At 38.5% G+C, this 25,106-nt stretch overlaps 1 protein-coding gene across 1 annotated transcript in view; it reads left to right on the top strand.

The window, feature by feature from the left end:
- The window catches only part of Trpc7 (transient receptor potential cation channel subfamily C member 7), a 157,324-nt gene that overhangs the window by 97,070 nt on the left and 35,148 nt on the right, over positions 1-25,106 (top strand). Inside the window, exons 6-7 of the mRNA XM_003473173.5 lie at positions 19,377-19,610; positions 23,306-23,570. Of these exons, the coding sequence (XP_003473221.2) occupies positions 19,377-19,610; positions 23,306-23,570 (499 nt within the window). The remainder of the gene's footprint in view (positions 1-19,376; positions 19,611-23,305; positions 23,571-25,106) is intronic.

Here is a 25,106-nt window from a genome sequence, read left to right as displayed (position 1 = left end):
TGTTAAAGGAAAAATTCAAGGAGAAGAGATAACAATCCTAAATATATATGTACCAAATAGCAGTGTATCCAAACTATATGAAACAAACATTAGTGAAAATGAAAAGCCAAACAGTCACTAATGCAGTTTTAGTAGGGCATCACAATACCTCACTGCCACACATAGACAAATCAACTAGACAAAAAATCAACAAAGGAATATCAGAACTGAACCAAACCTTTGAACAAGTGTAGTTAAACATCTACAGTATTCCACCTCACAACAACAGGTACATATTCTTCTGAGCTATACATGGTACAGTCTCCAAAACAGACCATACACTAGCCCATGCAAAGGAACTGGAATTGTCATATGAAATTTACTGTATATGTGAATAGTGTATACTATCATATGAATACTGCAATAAAACCAGAAATCAATGGCAAAAGAAACCACAAAACTGCATAAACACATGGAAATTAAATAACACCCTCCTGAACAACCAATGGGTCACAGATGAAATTAAAGTAATTAAACAGTTTCTACAATTAAAAGACAATGCCAATACAACACACAATGGTACCTTGGTTCACGAACTTAATTTTTTCCATGCACCTTATCACAAATTGAATTGGTCATGACCCAAATCAAATTCTATAGTTAGTATCAATGTTGACCTTATGGGTAAATTTGGTTTGGTTTGCAACCAATTCAGTTTGCAGCCAAAATTGTGGAAAGAATTAAATTTATGAAGTGATGTATCACCACACAATTTATGGGACATAATGAAAGCCGTCTTATGAGGGAAATTTATAGTGTTTAATTCCCACATCCAAAAATGAGTGAACTAAAATAAATAACCTAATGTTGGATCTAAAACTTCTAGAAAAAGAAGTTAAAAAACACGTATGAGGGAGGAAATTACAAAGATCAGAGAAAATATTAGTGCAATGGAGACTAAGAAAGCAATACAATGAACCAAAGAGTTGATTCTTTGAAAGATTAAATAAAATTGACAGACACTTAGCCAATCTTTTCCAAAAAAGGACAAGAGACTCAATCCATGCAATTAGGAAAGAAAATGGTGAAATTACAACAGATCTTGCAGAAGTCCTGAAGATCATCAATATCTACTTCAAGAGCCTGTACTTTAATAAGATCAAAAGGCAGAAGAAATGGACAGATTCCTTGAAATAGATGAATTACCAAAGCTGAATTAGGAGGTATAAAATTTTTAAATACCCAATGTTAGTCAATGAAATTGAAGATATAATTTAAAAACTACCAGAAAACAAAAGCCCAGGTCCTGACAGATTCATTTCTGAATTCTACAAGAAATTTAGAGATGATCTAATGTAACTACTCCTCAAGCTCTTTAATGAAATTGAATGGAAAGCAGTACTCCCAAATTCATCCCTGGAAGCAAGCATTACCCTGATATCAAAACCAGAAAAAGATTCAATCAAAAAAGAGAAATTCAGGCCAATTGCCTTAGTGAACATGGATGCAGAAATCCTCAGTAAAATACTGGCAAATAGAATGCAGGAAATCATTCCAAACATTATGCACCATGACCAAGGAGGATTCATTCCAGGGATGCAAGGATGGCTCAACATACATAAATATATAAGCATAATAAAACACATTGACAGAACCAAGGACAAATCCACATGATCATCTTAATACACAGAAAAAGCATTTTACAATGTCCAACACCCATTCATGATATTAAAAAGTACAGAAAATTGGAATAAAAGGTCTTTTTCTCAATCTGATAAAAGCTATCCATGACAAACCAACCACCAACATCATACTAAATGGTCAAAAACTGAGAACTTTCATTCTAAAATCAATAACAAGACAAGGATGTCCACTGTCATCACTCCTGTTCAATATAGTTCTTGAAACATTAACCAGAGCAATTAAGACAAGAGAAAAAGTAAAAGGAATAATGATAGGAAGGGAAGAAGTTAAATTATTATTATTTACAGATCATTATTTAAGTCTCCACCAAAAGACTCCTAGAATTAATAACCAAATTCAGTAGCATAGCAGGATACAAAGTCAACAGTTAAAAATCAATAGCATTCCTATACACAAATATCAAGCTCACTGATAGTGAAATTAGAGAAACAACACCTTTCACCATAGCATCAAGAAAAATGAAATACTTTGGAACCAATCTAACAAAACAAGTAAAAGACCTTTTACAGAAATTACAGTTCTTGGAAAGGGAAATCAAATAGAATATCAGAAAATGGAAAGATATCCTCTGTTCTTGGATTGCAAAACCAATATGTTTCCCAACTGTTATACAGATTTAATGCAATTCTGATCAAAATGCTAACAAGAGATCAAAATGCTCACAGAACTAGAGAAAATAAAGCTAACATTTATTTGGAAACTGACTGAAATTATACTACAAACCTACTGTGATAAAAACACCTTTGTGTTGGAAAACAAAAACAAAATCAGCGGACAGCAATTCACAGCCAATCTTTCTTTTCTGGCATCTATACTTCTCTCATTTCCCTTTTTATCATTTTATTTTGAAGCAAAATCTAGATATCATAAAAATTTTCCCTGCAAATATTTGTGTGTGTTGAAAGACAATCTCATTTTCCCTTCTTCAGTCCTTTTTCTCTGTGCTTCATATTCGCTAATGTCATACTGCCTGTGGTTTTTAATACTAATAATTAAATGCTTATTCAGATATTCTTTTAATTTTTAATTTTTTATTTAAAGAAAAGAAAAAACATGGGGGCTGGGGATTTAGCTAAGCAGCATAAGTGCCTGCCTTGCAAGTGTGTGGTCATGAGTTCGATTCCGGTACCAATAAAAAAGAAAAAGACAAAAAAAGAAAAGAAAAGAAAAAACAAAATAGAAACAAAAAAAAGGTAGAATAATACAGAATTCAAAAAAAATAACATCATAAAATTGCTAGCTGATACATTATTGTCATCTTAAAAATAGTTGTCAAAGTTGCAAAATCAAAGCATAAAATGTGGCTAGCCACTCAAACATTGTCAGTGCAAACCCTTCTGCTCAATGAGCTAACAGAAATTTAGTAATATGGTCATCTATCTTATACACTATACATACTGTTATATCCGTTAAAGCACTTTCCTTCCCTTTCATTTTTATAATATATATATTATAATTTTTGGATCTTATTACTCTGTCAGTTTTTATTATTTTTAAACTAGAAAGACAATGTGATATTTACTGTGAGTCTTATTTATTTCACTAATGACGATATTCTCAAGTTGCCTCCATTTACCAATAAAGGCCTCAGGATCATCCTTTTTATAGCTAAGTAGCATTCCATTATATAAAAATACCATATCTTTTTCATCCATTCTGCAGTTCATGGGCATTTGGGTTGTCTCCAAGATTTAGCGATCACAAACTATACTACTATGAACATGGGTGCACATATATAACTGTGACATGACCTTATCAATTTTTCTGGGAAAATATGCAGGAGGGGAAGAGATGGATTGAATGGTACTTCCAATCTTAGTTTTTTTTTTAATTTTATTTAAAGAAAGACAAAACAAAACAGAAACTGGGCAGAAATAGTACATACTTTCAAAGAAAAGAAATAAACAGGAATAAATCACTAGTTGATGTATACATATTGTCCCCCCACAAATAATTGTTCAAGATACAAAAGTGGAACATATAAATGGGAATTCAACCAGGGAGACTGCAAACAGTTCTATTCAACTATCCAACAAAAACTAAGAAATATGGCTATCAATCCTATACAGTTAGACATGTACGCATTTATCCATATCTTCATTTATGTTGAGACCAAACAAAACATAGCAGATTAAAATCATTCTGAACAAAAATTAATAGTATTGCTGGATTTCATATCATGACACTGTGGAATCAGCACTGGGTACTGCAGAGCCCTTTTTTTCCTTCAAAAAATTTGTTCATTTCATCATGTGTCATAAGATCAGTTCTCGTAAACTGTTTATAGGTAGCAGGACAGAACTAAACATATTCCTATGGACACATAAAACTATAAAGACATATAAAACTGCTGTTTAAGGAGTTCTGCCATGGTCACTGTGCTGTCTCTTGTTATCATGAACAGAATTGGTTATATCATCAGATAAAGTATAACTGAATATATCAACATATAACAGAATTAATAGAAATACAATTTTGTAGATAGTGTAGAGCTACAAAAACAGGTAGTAATCAAATCAGAATGGGTATCATAGTGAATCATTGTCATTTTCAGTATAGTTGTCTATACTCTCCAATTGATACCATTAACCTAACAGTTTTGAATAAAATCTATCAATAATAAGCAGGAATCAAACAAGTCAGATTTAACTAAGATCAGGCATGATACAATAGTATAAGCCATACAGGGATCCTGACTGAGTTAATAGGAAATTAAAGATGACCACTGTGCTATATCTTAATACGTTCGGGACAGCTGTCTTCAGATCCAGTGTTGTATACAAACTGGGACAGAACAAGTTCCATCTAAGCAGAGTAGTGTGAGTAATAAGGGTTTTAATTCCTGACACACTATTAGCAATATCTTCTGCTGTCATTTTTAACACTATTCCTCCCCTTTCACTCCCCCAGGATGTACTGTGTATTTTTGGGTCTCCCCAACACTCTAGGCCATCTATATTAGAAATTATATCCAACCTTCTCTGCCTCATTTCTGTTGTGCTCTTTTTCCATCATTAGTTATCTGTTTGTCTTCTTCATTTCACTTTTTGCTCCATTCATTGGGGTATCTCTGTCACTGTTTCTGAAATCCTAGTGCTTTTCTCTCTCTTTAGAACGTCCTATAGTATTCTCTGTAGAGTTGGATTGGTGGTTGCAAATTCCCCCAGTTCCTCTTTATCTTGGAAGCATCTTGTTTCTCCATTAATTTCTAGGGACAATTGTGCAGGATACATCAATCTGGGCTGGAGGTTATTTTCTTTCAAGGCTTGGATTATTTTGCTCCATGCTCTTCTCAATTTGATGGTTTGTGCTGAGAAGTCTGCCATAATCCTGATGGGTTTTCCCTTGTAAGTGATGTTGCTTGTCTCTGACAGCTTTTAATATTCTGCTCTTATATCAGATTTCTGGGCTCTTGATTATTATATGCCTGGGTGTAGTTCTGTTTTGGTTGTAGGTGGCTGGAATTCTGTATGCCTCATACATCTGAGTATCTTTTCCTTTTCCTATGTTTGGGAAGTTTTCCTTAATTATTTCTGTAAATAGCTTTTGCAGTCCCTTTGTTTATATCCCTGCTTCTTCATTCACATTCTTTATTCTTAAGTTATAGATCCTCTTGTCATCTTCTAGCCTTTGTATTGTTACTGCTTTGTTATTTATAAGAAATTTTTCCTTTCATGTTTCCACATTGCAAAACTGTCCTCCAGTTCAGATAATCTATCCTTAGTTTCTTTCAAGCAGTTTTGCCAGCTTTCAATACAGTTTTTAATTTCCTGGTAATCTCTTTGAACCTGCTTCATGTATTCTATGTTTTCTCTATTTTCTCCATCAAACAATTCTCCCCTTTTTTTTTGTTCTGCCATTCTTCCATGTTTTTTCTTGGGATGTGCTTAGCATTTCTTTAATTATTCTATTTATATCTTGCTTTACTTGTTAAATACTTCACTTCTGAACTCATCTATGAGGTCCCGAAAATATCGTTTTATGTCTATTGGTGCCATGTATGATATTGCATGTTTGCTGTTCTCATTCTCCTTTGCAATTACCTTTCCTGGATCAGTATTAAGGGACTTAGGGCCCTTTCTTGTTGCCTCCTCTTCTCATATTTTTTGTTCCTTCCATACAGGCTTATATAGGGGGCCCAGCTTCTTTCTTTGTTGGTTTCAGTTTGTCTGAAGCATGCTGGCTAGGTGCTCCCACCCACTGTAGTGTACTGGGAGGTGCAGACCGGGCAGCCTATGCTGGGCCCACCCCTCCAGGTCAGTCAACTTGATGAAAGCCTCACTGTGTTAGGGTGCACTGCCAGGCGTACAAGCTTGGTTTGGGCAAGCCTATTGGGTCTCAGTCTGCTGTGTGACCCAGTTCAAGTGCTCTCCACCAATCCCACTTGAGAAGGGAATAACTGACTGAAGTCACTGCAGCCCCTTGTTCTGGCCAGTCTGTCCAGCCCCAGAATGTCATCTGTTGGAGCTTCCCCTTCTCACCACAAGTCGATCCAAGGTTCCCCGCCAGCTCTGCTCTCAATTCTGTTCACCGACTCCTGCCCTCAGTGCATATGCATCTCCAGTGAGTTGAAACTGGCGGGCTATCTCAGCTGCGCCAGTTCAAGTGCAGCAGAAGCAGTGAGTTCAAGCAGTGAGTTCAAGTGGCAGCACTGAGACTAGCTAGTCCAATTGTAGCACCAGGACTGTATTTTTAATTGGTTTCTCTCAGCTTAGTTTGTTCCTGAGTTGGTAGGTTGTATCTCTTTCTATTTGGGACCCCACGCTGTATTATTTTTGGAATCTAAGTTGACTATCTCAGAGAGTCTCTATAGCCTTCTGTTACCTATCTGCCATCTTTTTTCTCCCCCAATCTTAGCTTTTTGAGGAATCTCCATACTGATTTCCACAGTGGTTGCACCAGTCTGCACTTCCACCAGCCATACAGAAGTGTTCCTTTTCCCTGACAGACTCACCAGCATTTGTTATCAGTTGATTTCTTGATGGCAGCCATTCTGTTTGGAGATGAATTCTCAATGCTGTTTTAATTTGCATTTCTCAAATGACCAGTGATGGGGAACATTTCTTCATATGTTTATTTACCATTTGTATATCTTCATCTGAAAACTGTATGTTCATCTCTGATCCCCATTTTTGGAGAAGGTCTTTGAATTTGGAGGGCCTGATGTTTTTCAATTCTTTATATGTTCTGAATGTAAGTCTTTTGTCTGAGGGATTGTTGACTAAAATTCTTTACCATTCTGTGGGTTTTCTTTTCACCTTGTTGGTGATTTCTTTGGAAGTGCAAAAACTTTTCAGTAATACGAGATCCCAGTTGTTGATTCTTTGAAGCATTTCCCATGTGGTTTGAATTTTATTCATGAATTCTCTACCTACCCTTATGTCTCCAAGAATTCTACCTACCTTGTTTTCTAGTAGATTTAGTATTTGTTTTAATATTTAGATCCTTGATCCATTTTGACATTAGTTTAGTGCATGGTAATAGGTATGGGTCTATTTTTAGTCTTCAGCATGTGGAAAGCCAATGTTTCCAACATCATTTATTAAAGAGGCTATCTTTTTTCCAGTGAACATATTTAGCCCCTTTGTCAAATATATGGTGGCTGATTGTCTTTTTAGCAGTGTTTGCATTTTCTAATCTGTTACATTGATCCTCAGGTCTATTTCTTTGCCAGTACCATGCTGATTTTAAAATTTTATTTAAAAGGAAAAAGGGAAAAAGCAAAACAAAACAAAGCAGTGTAAGGGTACAAGTAATACAGAACTACAAAAAAAAATCACCAGTTAATAGATTACACACTATCATCTTAGAGATAGTTGCTCAAGTCACAGTATCAAAGCATACAAAGTGGACATTCAAACAGCAAGACCACAGTTGTGTTCAATGATCCAACCAAAAACATTAAGATGGTCATCTATTTAACACCATACTGATTTTATTACTGTTCCTTTGTAGTATAGTTTCAAGTCAGGACTTGAGATGCTTCCTGCCTTGCCTTTGTTGCCCAGAATCACCTTTGCTATTCTAGGTTTCTTCTGTTTCCAAATGAATTTTAGGAATACTTTCTCTAGATCTGTAAGGTATGTTAATCAGGTACTTTTTTTTTAACCTTGGAATTCTCTTTGCTTCTCTTTTACATCTCCTATTTATTTCATCGCACTTGCATTTTCCTTTAAATGCTTAAACATATTGTATGTATTTATGGTGTTTTAAAATTTGACTTAGTTCTATAATTGCTGTCCTTTCTAGGCAATTCTAATGACCAGTCTTTCTCCTGTACTTGGCATGTTTAGTAGTTTTTGACCAAATGATGGGCATTATATGTAGTCATTGTTGAATACCTGGATTTTGTTGTCTTAATTCACTTCTGTTGTTATTCTAGAAAACCTTGTAATTCATAAAGGAAAAGGTTTATTTTGGCTTACAATTCTGGTGGCTGTGAAATCTAAGTTAGGGCAGCTACATCTGATGAGGAACTTGTGCTATATTAATTCATGACAGGAATTGGAAGAGCAAGCAGGTACATATGACAGAGAAAAAAACACTAGGAGTTGTTACAGAAAAAATAACTCCCAAACTGTTAGATGTCAGATGTGCCATGTTTGCAGTCTCAAAACTTCAAGGAATAAAAGTTATGAGCCAAAGGAGAAAGTTAAGAGAGTTTCATGGGGAATTAGGAAAAGAATGGCTTCTAGATTCCCAGGAAGGGTCCTAAGTGGGTGGTCACTAAGGCTTTTTGTCAAGTATACTTCATATAGCAAAATCACAATGTAAGTACAGTATGTGTCAAGCTACAATCAACCTATAGGATTATAAGTATAGTTGCTTAGCTTCAGAATATTGATTCAATAGGGAAATGAGACATGTAGTAAAAGCATAAGGAAAAACAATGACATTCTTGGAAAGGGATGAATCCAGATGCTACTGTCTGGACTCCCTGGACCAGATGATGCTCATTATGGCATAATCTCAAGTTGCTGTTTATTCCTAAGGAGAGATGCAAACCTGGCTATTGTATCTTCATCTTGAGGCCTGGCTGTCTTCAGATTCACCTCCACCCACAATCTTTATGTGTCTCTTCTCCTGTGCTGACTTCCTAAAAGGCACAATTCTTCTCTAATTGGACATTAATTTCTGTCCGGATTAACTAGTAGAGTGGCCTCAATTTATAACCACCTGCTCTCACAGTATCTAATCCATTCACAAAAGCAGGAGTTTATTCTAATGGGAAAATCCTTAGTCCATTCATAATGGCTTTATCTCCAACCCAAACACCTCCCACCAGGCCCACATCCCAACACTGGCACCCTGGGCACCAAGCTCCAACATGAGTTATGATGGGGACAAAACACACTGAAACCGGAGACCATCTTTCTTTTGGCTTTGTTCTGACAAGGTGTAAACTTACTTGTAGATCACTCTAATTCCTTTGTAAGCTTTCTTAAGAGTGGATCTAGAGAAGCTAACAATATAACAATTGCTTACTTTTGTGCTATGGATACTCACTTTTGGGATCTTCATTGAATGCCCTGTGAAGTCCACAAGGACTCTCAGCCCTGACTGGGCAGAACTCAAATATTTTTCAGCTTACAGCTCCCCAGGCTATAGTTTGTGGGATTCCATTCTGTGTATTCATGGCTTAGTATTTCCCAAACTTTCAAATGGACCCTTAAATTTCTGGAATCTTTGTTTCAGGAATTTTTGTTTGTTCGTTAGGTGGCCTGTGTTACAGAGTAGTCTTCTCTCTGGAGCTCTGCTATGTAATAGCTAATCACCTTTGCCTTCCTGAATTCCAATCTTCTCTTGCCTTTTCAATTCACTGAAACTGCCTGCTATACTTCTGGGCTTCCTCCCTTTGGTAGCAGATTGGAATGAGCCTCCAGGAAGACAGGTAACATCAATATGGCATTTATCTTACATATTTTCCTTTACTGAGGAATCATAATCTTGTGTGCTATTTCTAATGACTGAAAAGGATTTGCTTGCTTGTTACTCCATCATGGCTGGTAACAGAAATGACACTTATTCTAAAACAGAATCAAAAAGCCATTATTAAGCCTAAAAACAAATTTACAATTTCTTAATATCTTTATATATTTAGTCAGTAACCAATTTTTTTTCAATTGAGAGAGGCAAGTTAAATAAATATCTGTTTAGTTTGCTTTCCTCTCTATCTTTGGGCCCCTGTTCAGATTTCACCTTATCAGAGTAGCGGAGGAGGTTAGAACATGCACTCTCCTTCCTCTGATCAAGTAAAAAAAATTCTCAGAAGAAGGAATAGTATATATTGAAGGCTATCACAGAACAAGCTGAATTTTTTCAAGAAATACCAATGTGCCTACAGTAGATATACAGAGGAGAGAAGTCCACAGAAGGGCAGAGGGGTAAGCTTTGCAGAATTCTGAACGTAGAAGTGACATCATATGGCTTCAGTTTTTAAAAAGTCACTAACTCCTGTGTCAAGAAAGAACAATTCCAGGACAAAAACAGATGGAAGAGACCACCAATTATAAAGTCACTGAAATAATATAAACAGCAAATGGTTGGTGTGAGAAGATAATAGACGGTGATTATATTTTGAAGATAAAATCAATAATACTTATTACTGAATAATACATGAGATACAAGAGAAAGAGAGAAGTCAAGAACAATTCCAAGTTCTAACACTGGTACAGAAAGCCATTCATTAATCCAGGAAAGACCAAGACGGAATAGTTTTGAAAGGGAGATCAAGATGGAAAGAGAAAAAGAAATAGATGAAAATCAAGACTTCTGTGCATGGTATATATTTAAGAGGAAATGTCAAGTAAAAGATCCACATGTCTGGAGTTCAAAGAAATTGGGAATAGAAGCAAAGCTGGACATGTCACTGTATTTAAGAGAATTATATGAGATTACCTCAACTTTGAATGCTACAAATGAACTAAGTAAGGATAAAGCCATAGGCACAATAATGTTAAAGTATGGAATTATAACTAGAGAAATATACAGCAAAGGAAATGAGATAAAAGGAGGTCCAAGAGAGTATTAACCTAGAAGTAAATCAAAGTTACTATGTGAAGAACCAGAGAGTGATTACTCATGTTGAATGCTTCTAATAGATTGAATAATGTGAGGCCCAAGACCTGACCATCAGCTTTGGAAACAAACTTCTTGAGTAGATAATAGGAAATGTTATCCAGTTTCCAAGCAGAAGACTTGTGCATGGATACTTCATTCATTGTAACAGAAGGGAGGGTGAAACTGAAGGCACAGTGCAGGTGGCCTGGTGAACGCGATGGTGGGAACATGACTTGCTTTCTTTGTTCCTTTGGGCCTCTGTTCAAATTTTATCTTATCAACCCCTGAAATTCAAAGACCCAATCCAAAAATGGACATCTGAGATGAATACACAGTTCTCAGGTGGAGAAATACAAATGGCAAATAAATACATGAAAAACGTTCAGCATCATTACTTATTAGAGAAATGCAAATTAAAAACACACTGCGATTCCATCTCACTCCAGAAAGAGTGGCCAGGATCAAGAAAACTACCAATAACAAATGCTGGAGAGGCTGTGTGGGAAAAGATCTCTTCTGCACACTTGGTAGGAGTGCAGACTGGTGCAATCACTATGGAGGTTAGTTTGGAGATTTCTCAGAAAGCTAGGATTGGAGGTCCCATTTGATCCAGCTATTCCACTTTTACGCATATTCCCAGAAGAACTGAAAATACCATATCACGGTGATATATGTGCACCCATGTTTACAGCAGCACAATTTGTAATAGCCAGATCTTGGAAACAACCTGAATGCCCATCAACTGAGGAATGGATAAAAAAAGATGTGGTATTTTTATACAATGGAGTATTCCTCAGGTGTAAAGAATGATCACATTGAGATATTTATAAGTAAATGGATGCAACTTGAGACCATACACCTAAGTGAAACAAAGCAAACTGACATGTATAAATACCATATTGTCTTCCTAGTGTAAGAAATGGTAAGAGTACATAAGATACAAAATCCTCAATGAATACAGTAAAAGGGTAAGAATCTGTTCAAAGGGGAAAAATAGTATCTCAGGGAAAAGGAGGAAAAAGAAAAGTATCTAAATTTGTATAAACGCATTTAAGATAGCTAAGATGATTGTGCTACAAAATCTATAAGTTCATAGAACAAAACAGTTAATATTCTTGGGATTAGAACAATTTTGCATGTTTATGTCTGGTGATCTGAGGAACTCGTGAAGATCACCATGTAAATTATCAACCTTAGTTATGTTCCTACCACCTTGTTTTGAAGACCTATATTGTCATTGTTTTGTGCTCTTTGATATTACTATTTGTCTTTTTTGTTTCTTATTTTTCCAGTAATCTGATTTTTTGTTTTTTTTCTTTAATACAGAAATAATAAGTGTACTTGTAAAGGCTTATACATGCCTAGAACTTTTCCTAAACAGTTTACAAGAATTGATATTATGTGTGATGAAATGAACAGCTACTTTGAAGGAAAACAGATGTTATGGTATGCAGTGCTGATACTGTATAATCATGCTGAGAAATCCAGCAATGCTTCTGTTCTTTGTTCAAGGTGGTTTTAGTCTGCTTTGTATTGTTTAATTTCAACATACATGAAGTTATGGACAGCTATTTGGAAGAGAACAAGAGACATTATAACAGCCATTGTTAATTTTCATATTGTCTGGTTTTGAAGGCCTATAGTGCCTTCATTATTCTGTTCTGACCAGTTTTATACCATTTTATTTTGTATGAATTCATTGAGTGTGAAGATATAGACAACTATTTAGAAGAATGCCAGAGTCATTATGGTAGCCACTGTAGAACTCCTGTTGTCTTGCTTTGAAATCTGTGTCACTTACATTGTTTTCTTGTGACCTGATTTGTTCTGTTTTGTTCTGTTTAGTTTTACCCTCTTTAAAATAAAAAAAAAAAATTATCTTATCAGTGTAGCTGAGGAGTTAAGAACATGCATGCCCATTCCCCTACTCTTATAAGGTGAAAGGTATTCTTGGCAGAAAGAACAGTGTTATTAGAGCCTAAAATCCAAAAAAGGCTGAATAGTCAAGAAATAGCAAAGAAACTAATGTGGCTACAGCAGATAAATACAGTTTTCTTCTGATTCTATCAACTTTTTCTCAATAAATATTTTCCAGTTAGTGACCACTATATTACTTATCAGATAATTGTGCCAGGTACTAGAGAAGCAGCTATCAGATTATCAGGTTCCAAATACTTTCCGGGGCTCTTAATTATTACAAAAATAGCAATAACTTTAAAGAGAAAGATCTGAATATTGTGTTCATATAGAAGGTTGTTTGTGCTGATGCATCCTGAGATCTAGGATTTAATTCACTTTGTTCATATTTGGAAGAGCATGAAACACTTGCTGATGGCATCTTGGAATTCTGCTCCTAGGCACTGCCAGGAAGGTTTGAATCAGCTAGAAACATAGCTTCATTGATCTCTTCTCCCACGACATATAACACTGATAACTGTGGCACTTTGGATAGACTGATTATATGAAGATTTAAGCCATTACACTTTCTTTACCAAAAGCAACTCTACGGCTGAAGAGAACTTTAGAACCCTAAGCAGTCCACTCACTCCTTTCAAGAATAGATGTTCTGGTCATAGATGAAATATATTCTTCCTTCACTCCAAAACCTTTACCTGGTTTTCCAGCAGAATTTTGAGAAAATTCTAGGTTGTCAACCCAGGTTATTTAAAGCATGAGAAGAGGATGAAGAGAAAAAGAGACTAAGAAGACACAGAAAAGCAGAAAATCAAGGATCCAACTTCAAGGAAGCCAAATAGAAGCCTGACTGAGGAAGGAAGGATAAATTTGCTGGAAGGCACATATATTCTTGAAAGCTGTCAGATCTGTGGTGTTGGAGTACAACAATTCAACAGAGACCAGACACCTTCTAGGCTGAAGAATCTGCAACATCAGCTTCCTATCTTTGTTTACTGCATTACAAACAGATTTTCTGGGTAGCTGAAGAGTTTGTAAGATTTTCAGTTGGAGAGTGTGTCTCCAGAGACATTAATCAGAGGACTATAATAACATTAGTCATTTACAAAAAGCCATCAGACATTGGAGTCAGAAGACTCTCCTAACATTTATGATGCCTCCACCTAGGAAAGGAATCATTCCATGGAAAGCTCTCTGCTTTCAGTCTCATAGAAAACAAAACCTACGAGTGTTTTCTTAAAACAGATGCCACAATATTGAAAACTCAGTGGACAGTATCACATGCAAATCCCTAGTACAGTATCAAAATATATTTAAATGCTAGAAAGGTGAAAGCACTTTCAACTAGGTGCCAGGAAATCCAATCCAGATTATGTAATTTCTTTTTGGTGGTCTTTCTTCTCTGGATATCACTTTTTACATCTATAAAATATGAGAGCTTGACTGCTCTCCCACTCTAATTTATCCAGAATTATAAACTTTAGTTTGGCCAGGAGTAAAACTGTAAAATCATCTGGGCTAGGTTCTTACCTACTTCACTCTTTGAATGGTGTCTTCATTTACTTAGGATTTCTAAACAGACTATCCCAGACAAATTGCCTGCGTTTCTTCCAGCAAGTCCAATATGAAAGGGTTGCTGGCCCAGGCCGGATACTATAGCCAGTAAAGCCAAGGAGCTCCTATCTCCCCCCACCCTTAGGAATTGCCTCTGGCGCCAAACTAAGACCAATGGGCTACCTGTGCATCCCTAATGCCCCCTTAGGTTCCACCCCAGGCCGAGGCTACTTACGTGCCTCACTCCAAGTGTTCCAGGGAGAGATTGCCATCCCGGGGTGGAGATGCCATGCCCCAGGAGGTCTGGGGTGTCTCTCCCCGCATTCCCAAAATAAAGGTTATTTATTTTATACTTCTTATCTTTTCAGCCGCCGCTGGTCCTCCTCCTCCTCTTCCTTCCCTCCACAGTTCTATCACAACCATTTGCGGCATTGCTTATCATGTGGGCTTCCCAGGTACTCAGGGAGCATTCTGGTCTCCTCTTCATGACCTAAAGAAGTCTTTCACTATTCTCACCTATAGCACTTCCTGATCCTTGGCCCTTACTGAGCACTTCAGTCTCTTAGAAAGGGCTCCTCTCTCACACTTTCAGGGCCACCACCTGGAACAAGTACTTGGCCAGCCCCTCCCCCTTCACCTAGCTAAGTGCTAGTAAGCAAACCAAACCACTTAGGCATGGAGCAGGAAAAAAGGGGTCTTTATTGCCAGCATCCCTCGAGTGACTAGCATTCACTTGAGAGCTGAGAACAAAGCCCTGTTTTCACTTTTATATTGTTTCTATTCTGTGGGGCAATTTTTCATTGAAAATCAGCACAGAACAAAGCTAAAGAGGCAAAAGCGATGATTAAAAAGAAATGAACAGTGATCAAGTAAGGCAGGCACTTCACACAGGCCTTCCAAGTCCTCTCGGGTCCACTGACATTTCCACACTGCTGTACCCCTTACATGGCAGGGTCAACTCCATCAATCTCCTCACAGTGCTAGGCTACACCAATAAATCTAGGCAGCTTAGCTGCACAGTTAACCCGTAGTTGTCCAGCTTCACCCTAGGTGATGGTCTCTCTCACTAGTTCCTCACCCTAAGGGTGACCTCCTGCATAAACTGTCATTGAGTTGACAGACACACAGTGTGCTGGGCGCTGCTAGATCCCAACTATCACACTGACCCTCTAATCCCCATGTCAGCATCCTGGCCATTTTCTACAAAATCTCTCACCATTAGCACTACTGTTTATGGACACATCTGTCTCCAGCTTGTTAGGGTTGACATTATTTTGTTTGTATCCCAGAATGCTGCTTAACAGAGAAACAACTCAGTCATATCTGAACAGTGGGTGAGTTCCCGACCAATGACAATAAGGCTGTACCTAGAAAAGTGTACAGTAGAATAGCACGGTGGACACCAAGGGGTCTGGACTGCTTATGTGGCTTTGCCACTTGGTACATTAAAGTTTTTCATTTAGAAAGTGGGGATAGAGTAGCTTTCTATCAGACTATTATAAAGAGTCACTGTAAAGTGCTTTACACCAGGCTTAAAACTACTCAAAATTGCTAACCGCTGCAATTAGAAAAGAGGAAAAGGAGCTGGAGATGTTGCTTAGCAGTGCAGCACCTGCCTGGCAAGTGCAAGGCCCTGAGTTCAATTCCCAAAAGTATGGGGCGGGGGGAGTAGAAGAAAGAAGTCGACCTTTCTTAGGAGATTTTTGAAACTATTAATATTATCTTCCCACCTAGGAAACATAAGAACCCTAGAAGTATGAAGTCCAGATTCTTGCAAAAGACCTACCACTGAGCTAGTGTTTAGATGTTAGAGCTTGTGAATAGAGAGCTTCTAGGAGTAGTGAGTTCGCAGAACACCCTACCCTAAACCAAAGGGGAGATGTTGTCCTAAGAACAGAGAGGCAGATTGGAGGCCCTGGTGCAGAGTAGAGGAATCCCTAGGGACAATGACGATTTAAGGAATGTGCATATTCATGGAATTCTGAAGAGAATCCTTTTGAATACTCTCAGTGGGCCGGGATGTAGTGAAAAAAGGCCTTTTCAGCAGTCAGGCTTCATCTCCTTGGCCAGCAGACCATTACTCAGAAGCCACCTGCATCACCCTACTCATTTTCCTTTGACTTCCTGATGCATCCCAGCCTGTCTCACAGCCAGGCAGCATTTTTAATTACTGGTGACCTTGTTCTCCAAGCTCTAGCCATCCCTGAGTCCAGGAATTTTGCTGAAAGAAGCAGAAAGTGGGCAGCATCCTTATCCCTTGAGCCCCAGGGCTCTAAATACTTCCCTGATTGACAGGCTGAAGGTTAAAGACCAGGACTTGGCTCCCATATAAAATCCTAAACTGCCCTTGACACCTTGGAAGCAGAGGGCCTAATTTCACTCACTGTACTACTTAATTTCACACATTTCTTTTTTCACTAAGCATTCCTGCTGCTCAAACCCTTGGGTCCCTGTTACTTTTACTTGTGGCCTTGGAATAATTTAAATTAGTCTAGGTGAGTTAATATTCAAATCTAGGAAGACTGATGCAGGCATTTAACCATGGAGGAAGCGATTTGCAATGCCCATAAGATACTACTCTACCCATCAGAAAAGTCAGTCTTCTGTAAATAATTTGTGTATCAGATTCATTGGGCTATTTCACTCATTTTGTAAGCACAGTATCTACAAACATAAAATGTAACATAAAACAGCAAATCAAGGGACTTATCCAAAGTCTACTGCCAATAAGGGTAAGCTAGAACTTGAAGCTAGGGTTTACTGAATTAAAGTCAACCATCATAAATGAAAGCTTGTAATTGTCCTAATGCTCAGCTAAAAGCCATTCCAGTAAGACAGTAGGAATTTTAATTTAAGGGAAGAGAAAATCAACAAACATTCTTCTGCAAACATTTTTTCCAGCCTGTAATGGTTCTTCTAATAAGACTTTGTAAATGTTTGTTTTAACAGGCATGGATGAAAGTATATCTCAGTATTTAGAAAATTATGACTTCATCGAATTATCACATGAATTTTGGTAGGCTATGCTTGTGAAGCAGCTTTGCTAAGGAAAAAAGCAGAAGGGAGGTTCATCTTTTACCATTGTTAGTACTCTAATTTGAGCTTCAGAAAACCAAGCCATGGCTATTCTCTAAATAGCTGTTTTTCAAATTACTTTTCATCTTAGAAAAACATTTTAAATCTTTTTATTTGGAGGGCCATTTTGGCCAGAAAAGGGAAAGTTCTGATTAGAACAATTCCTGAGAAAAGCCCCAAAAGAGTGGAGGCAGTCAGTGTCAGGCCTGCCCTGAGAATGACCTGAGAGAGATTTGGACTGCACCACAATGGTGGGCTTCATTACTGGCAAGAGCTCTCCATCCTTCCAGCAAGAAGCCAGGGCAATAAAAATTTTAACACATGGCTAATGTCACCCCGTAGTCACCTTGATGCCATCTCTGTGTACTAACCTATGCTGATTACATTATGGCCTCAAACCTAAACATTTTATCCAGATTTTTTGAGATTCCTTAAAATTGCACCCCAACCTTAAAACCTACAAAAAAATATTCAGTCCCTGCTTTAGAAAGTTGCTGATACTCCAGTGTCAGACTGCCTGTAGGTAGAGGGATAAAATCTGATATTCCCCACAGCTTCAGGCTTTTGGTGGCTCCTCATATGCTGCTATTACAGTCAGCTCATGTGCTCTGAGGTGGACTGTGATAAAGTCAGTCAGTCATGCTCTGGCCAGGGTACAGCATACATCATTGTCTGCCCCAGTATTATCTTTGATTCCAGGCTTTTTCAGCAGCTGGATCCTCCAAGAATGCTGTATTATAATATGGAATCTATCAGTCTGCTTGGGTTGAAGGTCAAGTGAAAAAGGAGAAAGGTACACAAGCAAAGGGTTGAAATATGGGCCTAGTGTTTTCACCGGCTCTACTAGAGTACGGATGATGCAAATAGTAGATGACCACAGGAAAGTTTGACACTCTAGCTTGAGGCCTCAAATTTATCTCAGGGTTATGAGGAATACATTTCAGTTGTCTGCAGATATAACCTGTATTTTATTACATAAGAAAAACTGAAAGGGAAAGATTGATGGAAGAATCTACCAAAAGGAGATCTACAGAACCATGAGCTCTACTGGGAGCAAAAATAGTGGGCAAGGGGGGATGAAAGTCAGGTATGACACATGGGACCAGACAGGATACAAAGGTAGAAGACATAAGTAGGATAGCTTAGTACATGTGGAATTTTGGACACTGGTGGAACATGCACTAACAGCAATCTCTGAATGGTAGGAATTCAGCTTTAAAGGTCTAAACTGGAGGATATTTGCATGGTGGCTTTAATACTACACAATGTAGGCCTAGAAAGACATGCATGAAAGTAAGCCCGGCCACTTCAGAAAACTAGTTTGCAGGGATGGGGAACAAGTAAATGTTGTTTGCACTGCTTGCTTACAATGTAACAATGAAGGCCTGTCTTTAAATGTCCATAAACTATAAAAAGAAAAAACATAATAATCTCAAACTAGGCCAGGTGTGATGGCACACAGCTTTAAAACTAGCACTGGGGAAGCTGAGGCAAGAGGATCACTATGAGTCTGAGGCCAGCCTGAGCTACACAGTGAGTTCATGGCCACCCTGCACTACCACTATAGCAAGACCCTGTCTCAAAAAAATTAATAAAAATTTAAAAATTAAAAATAAACCATCACGAACAAACAAACCCTGAACTAAAGCTCAATGAAACCGTCGCACACACACGTATGAAAGCATTCTAACCTATAAATTAGGAAAATTGGGGGTCTCGGTCATATGTGGGACTTTAGAAATTCCTGAACCTCAACTTCCCTATATTCACTTTACAACTGAATGATTACAACCTCCAATTCTTAAAGTGTATAAGCGCCAGCAACCATACCTAGATTGTCTCCAAGAATCTATCAGTGGGCGAGAACTCTCTCCTGACTTCTGGAGACGTCTGTCTGCATGAACAGACATGAATTATCTTCTCAGAGTTTGAGTTTACCCTGATTCTAAATGTCTTTTTAGACACATTTCAGTCTACTTCTGCGTATCAACGTCCTCTGTTTCCAAGAACTGACATTTGCATCTGTACTCCGATCCCGTGTGTTCTCCTGTGGCGAAAAATGGGCTTGGCTTTCTCTGTGTCTCCCGCAGGAATGATCTGGTCTGAATGCAAAGAAATCTGGGAGGAGGGGCCGCGGGAGTACGTGCTGCACCTGTGGAACCTCCTGGATTTTGGAATGCTCTCCATCTTCGTGGCCTCCTTCACCGCGCGGTTCATGGCCTTCCTGAAGGCCAGCGAGGCCCAGCTGTACGTGGATCAGTACGTGCAGGACGACACGCTGCACAACGTGTCACTTCCGCCGGAAGTGGCGTACTTCACCTACGGTGAGTCGGCGGGGTCATCTCCTGGTTGTGTTCTGCCCCAGCCGCTTCTGGGACTTCCTGTTGGGATGTTTTCCTTAGTTGCTGTCACAGTTAGTGATTTGTGACGTGGCCAACTTTAGTCTTCTCAATGTGCAATTAACTAGTGACTTAGAAATGCATATCTTTGGGATGAGGGTATTAAGAAGTATTTTTTGTTGTTGTTTTAGAAAGACTATTGGGAGATTTCCATAGTTCTTATGATTTTGTTTTATAAACAATTTTTTTCTTGACATGGATTCAGGACTAAAGGGAATGTATATGCCAAAAAAATTTTTCCTTTTATATTGAATACCTCTGTTTTGTACAAAGTCCTACTTTTCCAGTTTACAAATTCTTTTCTTGTGGTATGATAGGTTCTTAAGATAACTTAATTCGTTTAAGCCAAAAGGCCTAGAATTTGAGGCAATAAATTGAGTAGGAATAAGATAGCATCCGTTTACTGAGGGTTTACTATGCTTCCAGGAAGTGTAGACAGTTTACACACATAAACTCCAGTCTTTGCAAAAGCCCTGCAAAACTAGTCTATTTCACTTGTTCCCGTTTAATAACTGAAGAAACAGGTTTTCTTGGCAGGGTTTATAATATTACCAGAGGTAGAGTATTGCCGGGTATATCAGGGAATCCTAACCTGAGACTGATTGAAAATCATGCCAAATGACCTGGCAGTTATATCTCCCAGCTTTGGAATTTGGAACACCAAACTTCAAATTCTAGTTTTGTAGTTTACTGTGAGACCTTGTTTACTTAACCTTTCTGAGTCTCTATTTTTCTCTTTGTAAAACAGAGATAATAATAACCTAATCAAAAAGTTTGTTTTGAAGATAATAAAATAGTGCGTGTGAAGAGTTTTAAAACTATGTCATGAAAATACTAAATGCTCACTAAATGAGTACAGACATTATCATTACTACCTCTTGGGTCATTTTCTAGCTCAAACGTTTTCTTGCTATACATACTTTCTGTAGTAAAAGAGAAGCATGAGCCAGGCATGGTGGTGTACACCTGTAATCCAAAAGCACTCTGGGAGACTGAGGCAGGACAGTTACAAATTCGAGCCCAGCGTAGGCAATTTAGAGATTTACAGAGATCCTGACTCGAAAATTTTTAAAAGAGGTGGGGGACTGGGCATGCAACTCACTGCAAACGCTGGCAAGGTGGGGATGGAGTGGAGAAAGAGATTTGAGAGCCTAAAATCAGAGTAGTGGTTTATTGTAACCAGTAAAAACTGTCTGGACACTTTGTAAGCATTCATTAATTGCAGTTGCTACATCTTGAAGGGTTTGAGTGTCAAATTTTCCTGTTAGAAACTGTGTGAGTTTTGTGGCCACAGAATCTTTGTGATCGGGTACAGTAATAAGCTATAGAGAACTGGCTATGCACAATTGCAGTTGCTGCTCACTTTCAGTATAGATTATATTATGTGTAAATGTGATAACAAGACCTGAATTAAGAAATGGAGACTTGTATTAGAAATCATCTTATTGGGGCTGGGGATTTAGCTCAGCAGCATAAGTGCCTGCCTTGCAAGCATGTGTGGTTGTGAGTTCGATCCCCGGTACTGGAAAAAGAAAAAGAAAGAAAGAAATTGTTTTCTCCCCCGTTAGCAAATTCAGACTTTCTTAAAGCAAAATGAGTTTTTATGTTTTCACTTCTGTTATTGCTCAAGATTCATCAGGGAAAGATGAGAGATATTTTTCTTAATGTCACGATGAAGTCTGCAGCATTGTCCATCTGTGACTTCCACTCCCGAAGAACTGTATTAAGTCTCACCCAACCCAAAGCATACCACATTATTGTCCTTGGTTTTGTGGTTCACCCCGTGCCCTTGGAAGTCTCCTCTTCATGCTTTAGAAACAGGGGCAGAGTGCCCTCTTGTGGCCAGATAGACACTGGTTCCTTCAAACTTCAGCAGCACTATAAGCAGACCCAGATTTTCAGTTTGTAGTAGGACAATTTTTCTCAGCTCCAAGATGGAGTTCCCTTTGTCTGAATCACCACAGTGCTGCTAGTCCTACACCAGTTACCACTCTTACAAGCCCATCTAAATAAAATATTTTTCACTGAAAGTCCTGGCCAGGTCACTAGGATCTGAAAACAGCAAGATCCATTTTAATGAATTCTGTTATTATAGCTGAGGATGGAGATAGTAAATTATAGGTGGCAGAAAAATGAGATTCTTTTTGGTACGTGCCTAGTAGATGAAACCACATTCTATTTCAGATGTATTCTTTATCAATAAAGAGTGACAGATATATTGGAAAATACATAATTTATTCTCCTTTCTTGTCCTTATCCTTCATGGACTTTTGAGTTATGGTCTTGATGAGAACATAGAGTCTATAATGTTATTATATTTCCAAATGTAATTTAGAATGTGCCACATGAAATTCTGTAGCCTGGCTTCCCTTACTAAAGGTTCCTTACTGCGATTATTATAAATATTTGACAAAGTCTATCTTTGAAAATAAAGAATAAAAATTTTCCTCTTTCATCACTCTTGGATTCCAAGATGTTATGTAATATTCTTGCTATCTGCACTTACTGAGTTCTGAGAAAGACCCCATACCCCAAATCCAATCTCTAGAATGGCAATAATAATATCTACTCTACAGGGTTGTTGTGAAAATTACAGCTAATGTAAGTGTAAGGGCTAATTTAGGTTTCTCAATGTTTCTCAATTTAAGTCTCACTTAGCATTTCTCAACAGTGACACTATTGACTTTTTCAGCAGGGTGATTTTCATGCTATGGGGCTGTCTGTAGCATTGTAAAACATTAAGCATTCCAGTAATACTCTGACCCAGTTGTGGTGACAACCAGGCAGTCCCAACACTTTCCCTAAGAAAGAGATGCTAGCCTCCTTGAGACTCTCTGAGTGTCCTAAAATATAGTAGGTAGATTATTAGTAATAAATGCTATGCCTCATACCATTAACTGCAAAAGGAACACTTTGGAGGTTTGCTCTGCTAACACAAGGCAGCAGTCATCACTGACCACATGCAGTCTTTCCAGCTAAGGACTGGCCTAGGATTCTTACTTATCTGGAGCAGAATTATGACAAAGCTTCCCAATCGGTCGCCATCTGGGGGCCTTAGCTAAATCAAGAGACAAACTTATCGGCACATTACCTAACAAACAAAACCCAAAAGTGTTTTCTCAAGAAAGATCCTTCAGATTCCTGGTTCCCATGTGAATTTGACTGATTCCAAACCCAACCTCATGCCCACCACCTCCTTTGGCTGCTTCTCCAAGAGGTGCCATAGATCCTGTATGTGTAGTTTAAACACCATTGAGGGGATACAATAGCAAGCAGTGTGGCAAGTTATATGACAGGGATGTTCACAGTCTACCATGGGTGCACATGAGGGAATGGGGATCCTGCGTAGCCTGTGGTAGTGACAGAAGCTGTCTTGCAAAAGTGACATGAGAACACAGTTTTAAAGGATACTAGAAACGAAGTGAGGAGGGGAGTTCCAGGCAGGTAGAATAGCACATTCAAAGAGGGCAATAGTTTCTGTGTGTTGGGGTTAATCTACGGGTAAGGCAGAAATGGCAAGTCATGTGTTGTTGGAGACCACAAAAGATGCCTAACTGATATCTCTTCCACAGCAGATCCCACCCCCTCCCCTGTGAGTAACCCAGATTGTTTTCTATTAGCCAGGGACAAGTGGTGGCCTTCAGACCCTCAGATCATATCGGAAGGACTCTATGCAATAGCAGTTGTGCTGAGCTTTTCTCGAATTGCATACATCCTGCCAGCCAATGAGAGCTTTGGACCCCTGCAGATCTCTCTGGGGAGAACTGTGAAAGATATCTTCAAGTTCATGGTCATTTTCATCATGGTATTTGTGGCCTTCATGATTGGAATGTTCAACCTGTACTCTTACTACCGAGGTGCAAAGTACAACCCAGCGTTTACAACGTGAGTATCTCAGGCTCTCCCCTGAGGGTCTCTGGACTTCCTGGAAATCCTTGCAGAGTGTCTTCCAAGTGGCTTCATGCAAAACTTGAGTTTCTTTGATATTTCTCAATCGTAAAGGCAACTTTATTCAAAGGTAGCTTAAGATTGCAAGTTCAGAAGGTTAAAGAGCTGGGTTAAATCATCATCTTACCACTTTCATGCTAGGGCTGTGAGTGTATTCCTTAATTTCTCTTAGCCTGAACTTCCTAGCCTTTAACATAGAGATGATAATAACAACACCTGCTCCATAGAAATAGTACCAGAATTCAGTGAGATGCTATAACTCACATGGGAAACACTCAATAAAAGGAAAGAATTACTATTATTATCATCTTATCCTGTGTTCTCTAGAAAACAGAACCCTGGGAAAAGCTTGCTTACCCACAATTCATTAGAGCAGAGATTACAATCCAAGGGAAATGAGATTGAGGAGAGAAGGAGAGTAAAGAATGTGAGGAAGGTAAGCAAGAATAAGGTGTCATCGTTCTATACGAGGTATGGGAAGTCAGGCATGGAAAAAGCTAAGAAGGCTGCTGCTATGACCTCTGTCTGCCAGAACATAAAGCCTGGGCATAACAGATCTCTTGAGGGATACTACATGGAAGCATCACACACATCTCAGGAGAGCCAATCAGAATTTTTTAACAGAAAATATATCAATAAAAATTTCCCCTCTGTAGTCTCTTTTGAGTCAGATCCATGAACTCAACTACACTTTCAGGGCAGTGCTAGGGCAATTGTGCCCACATAATATAGAGGTAAGTCCGCAAGTGAGTACAGATTAGCAGCTGTTCCTACCTGGTTGGGCATCTAGGCATGCCATTGCCTGTGCATGGGCAGCTGGAAATATTGCACACCTCTGTAGTCACAGAGAGAGGCCAGACAAGGGAAGCAAAAGACATATGGTTTGGGTATAAGACACTGATGTTGTGGTCTAGAAATAGCTGCTATGGTGGCTCCAGCTTGCCAAGCAGGCAGAACAACACAATGGCAGTCTTTGCATGGAAATGGAGACAGAGCTCACCAAGTCCATCTCCACAGGACCCACCAAAACTCTTCCTTCCTGTGATAAATGTCAGGTGTTCTCCTGAAGGATCACCCCTGTCACCAAACAGGGTCTAATGAAAGGGTCTGGCAGGACTGAACCTTGATAAGCCAAGTTACTTGATATATCTGAGGTTGTATATCCTCATCATTAAAATGGAAATAAGATGTCCCACCTTATTATTAATGTCCTCATGGATAAATGCAGTAGTTTATGTGAAGCAGGTATGTCTTTCCTGTGGCCTATGGCCTCACCTGGACTGTGCTGAGTGAACTTTAATTGTCTTAGACCTCATATAAAATATACAACACAGTTAATGTATGCATGTGACAAAACTTCCTTTAAAACTACTTTTATTATAATCTGGTTGTGTCCAACCCACATGCCACAGGTTGGACATTCCTGAAAATATCTAGCCACAGATCTTTTGCAAGCTATGTCTTTCCCAAGAC

Source organism: Cavia porcellus, unplaced genomic scaffold, assembly GCF_034190915.1.
Source record: "Cavia porcellus strain 051 isolate PalLab524CR breed Dunkin Hartley unplaced genomic scaffold, mCavPor4.1 scaffold_19, whole genome shotgun sequence".
In the NCBI taxonomy this organism is placed as follows: Eukaryota; Metazoa; Chordata; class Mammalia; order Rodentia; family Caviidae; genus Cavia; species Cavia porcellus.
Note: the sequence above shows the minus strand (reverse complement) of the source record. Positions and strands in the feature narration are given on the sequence as shown.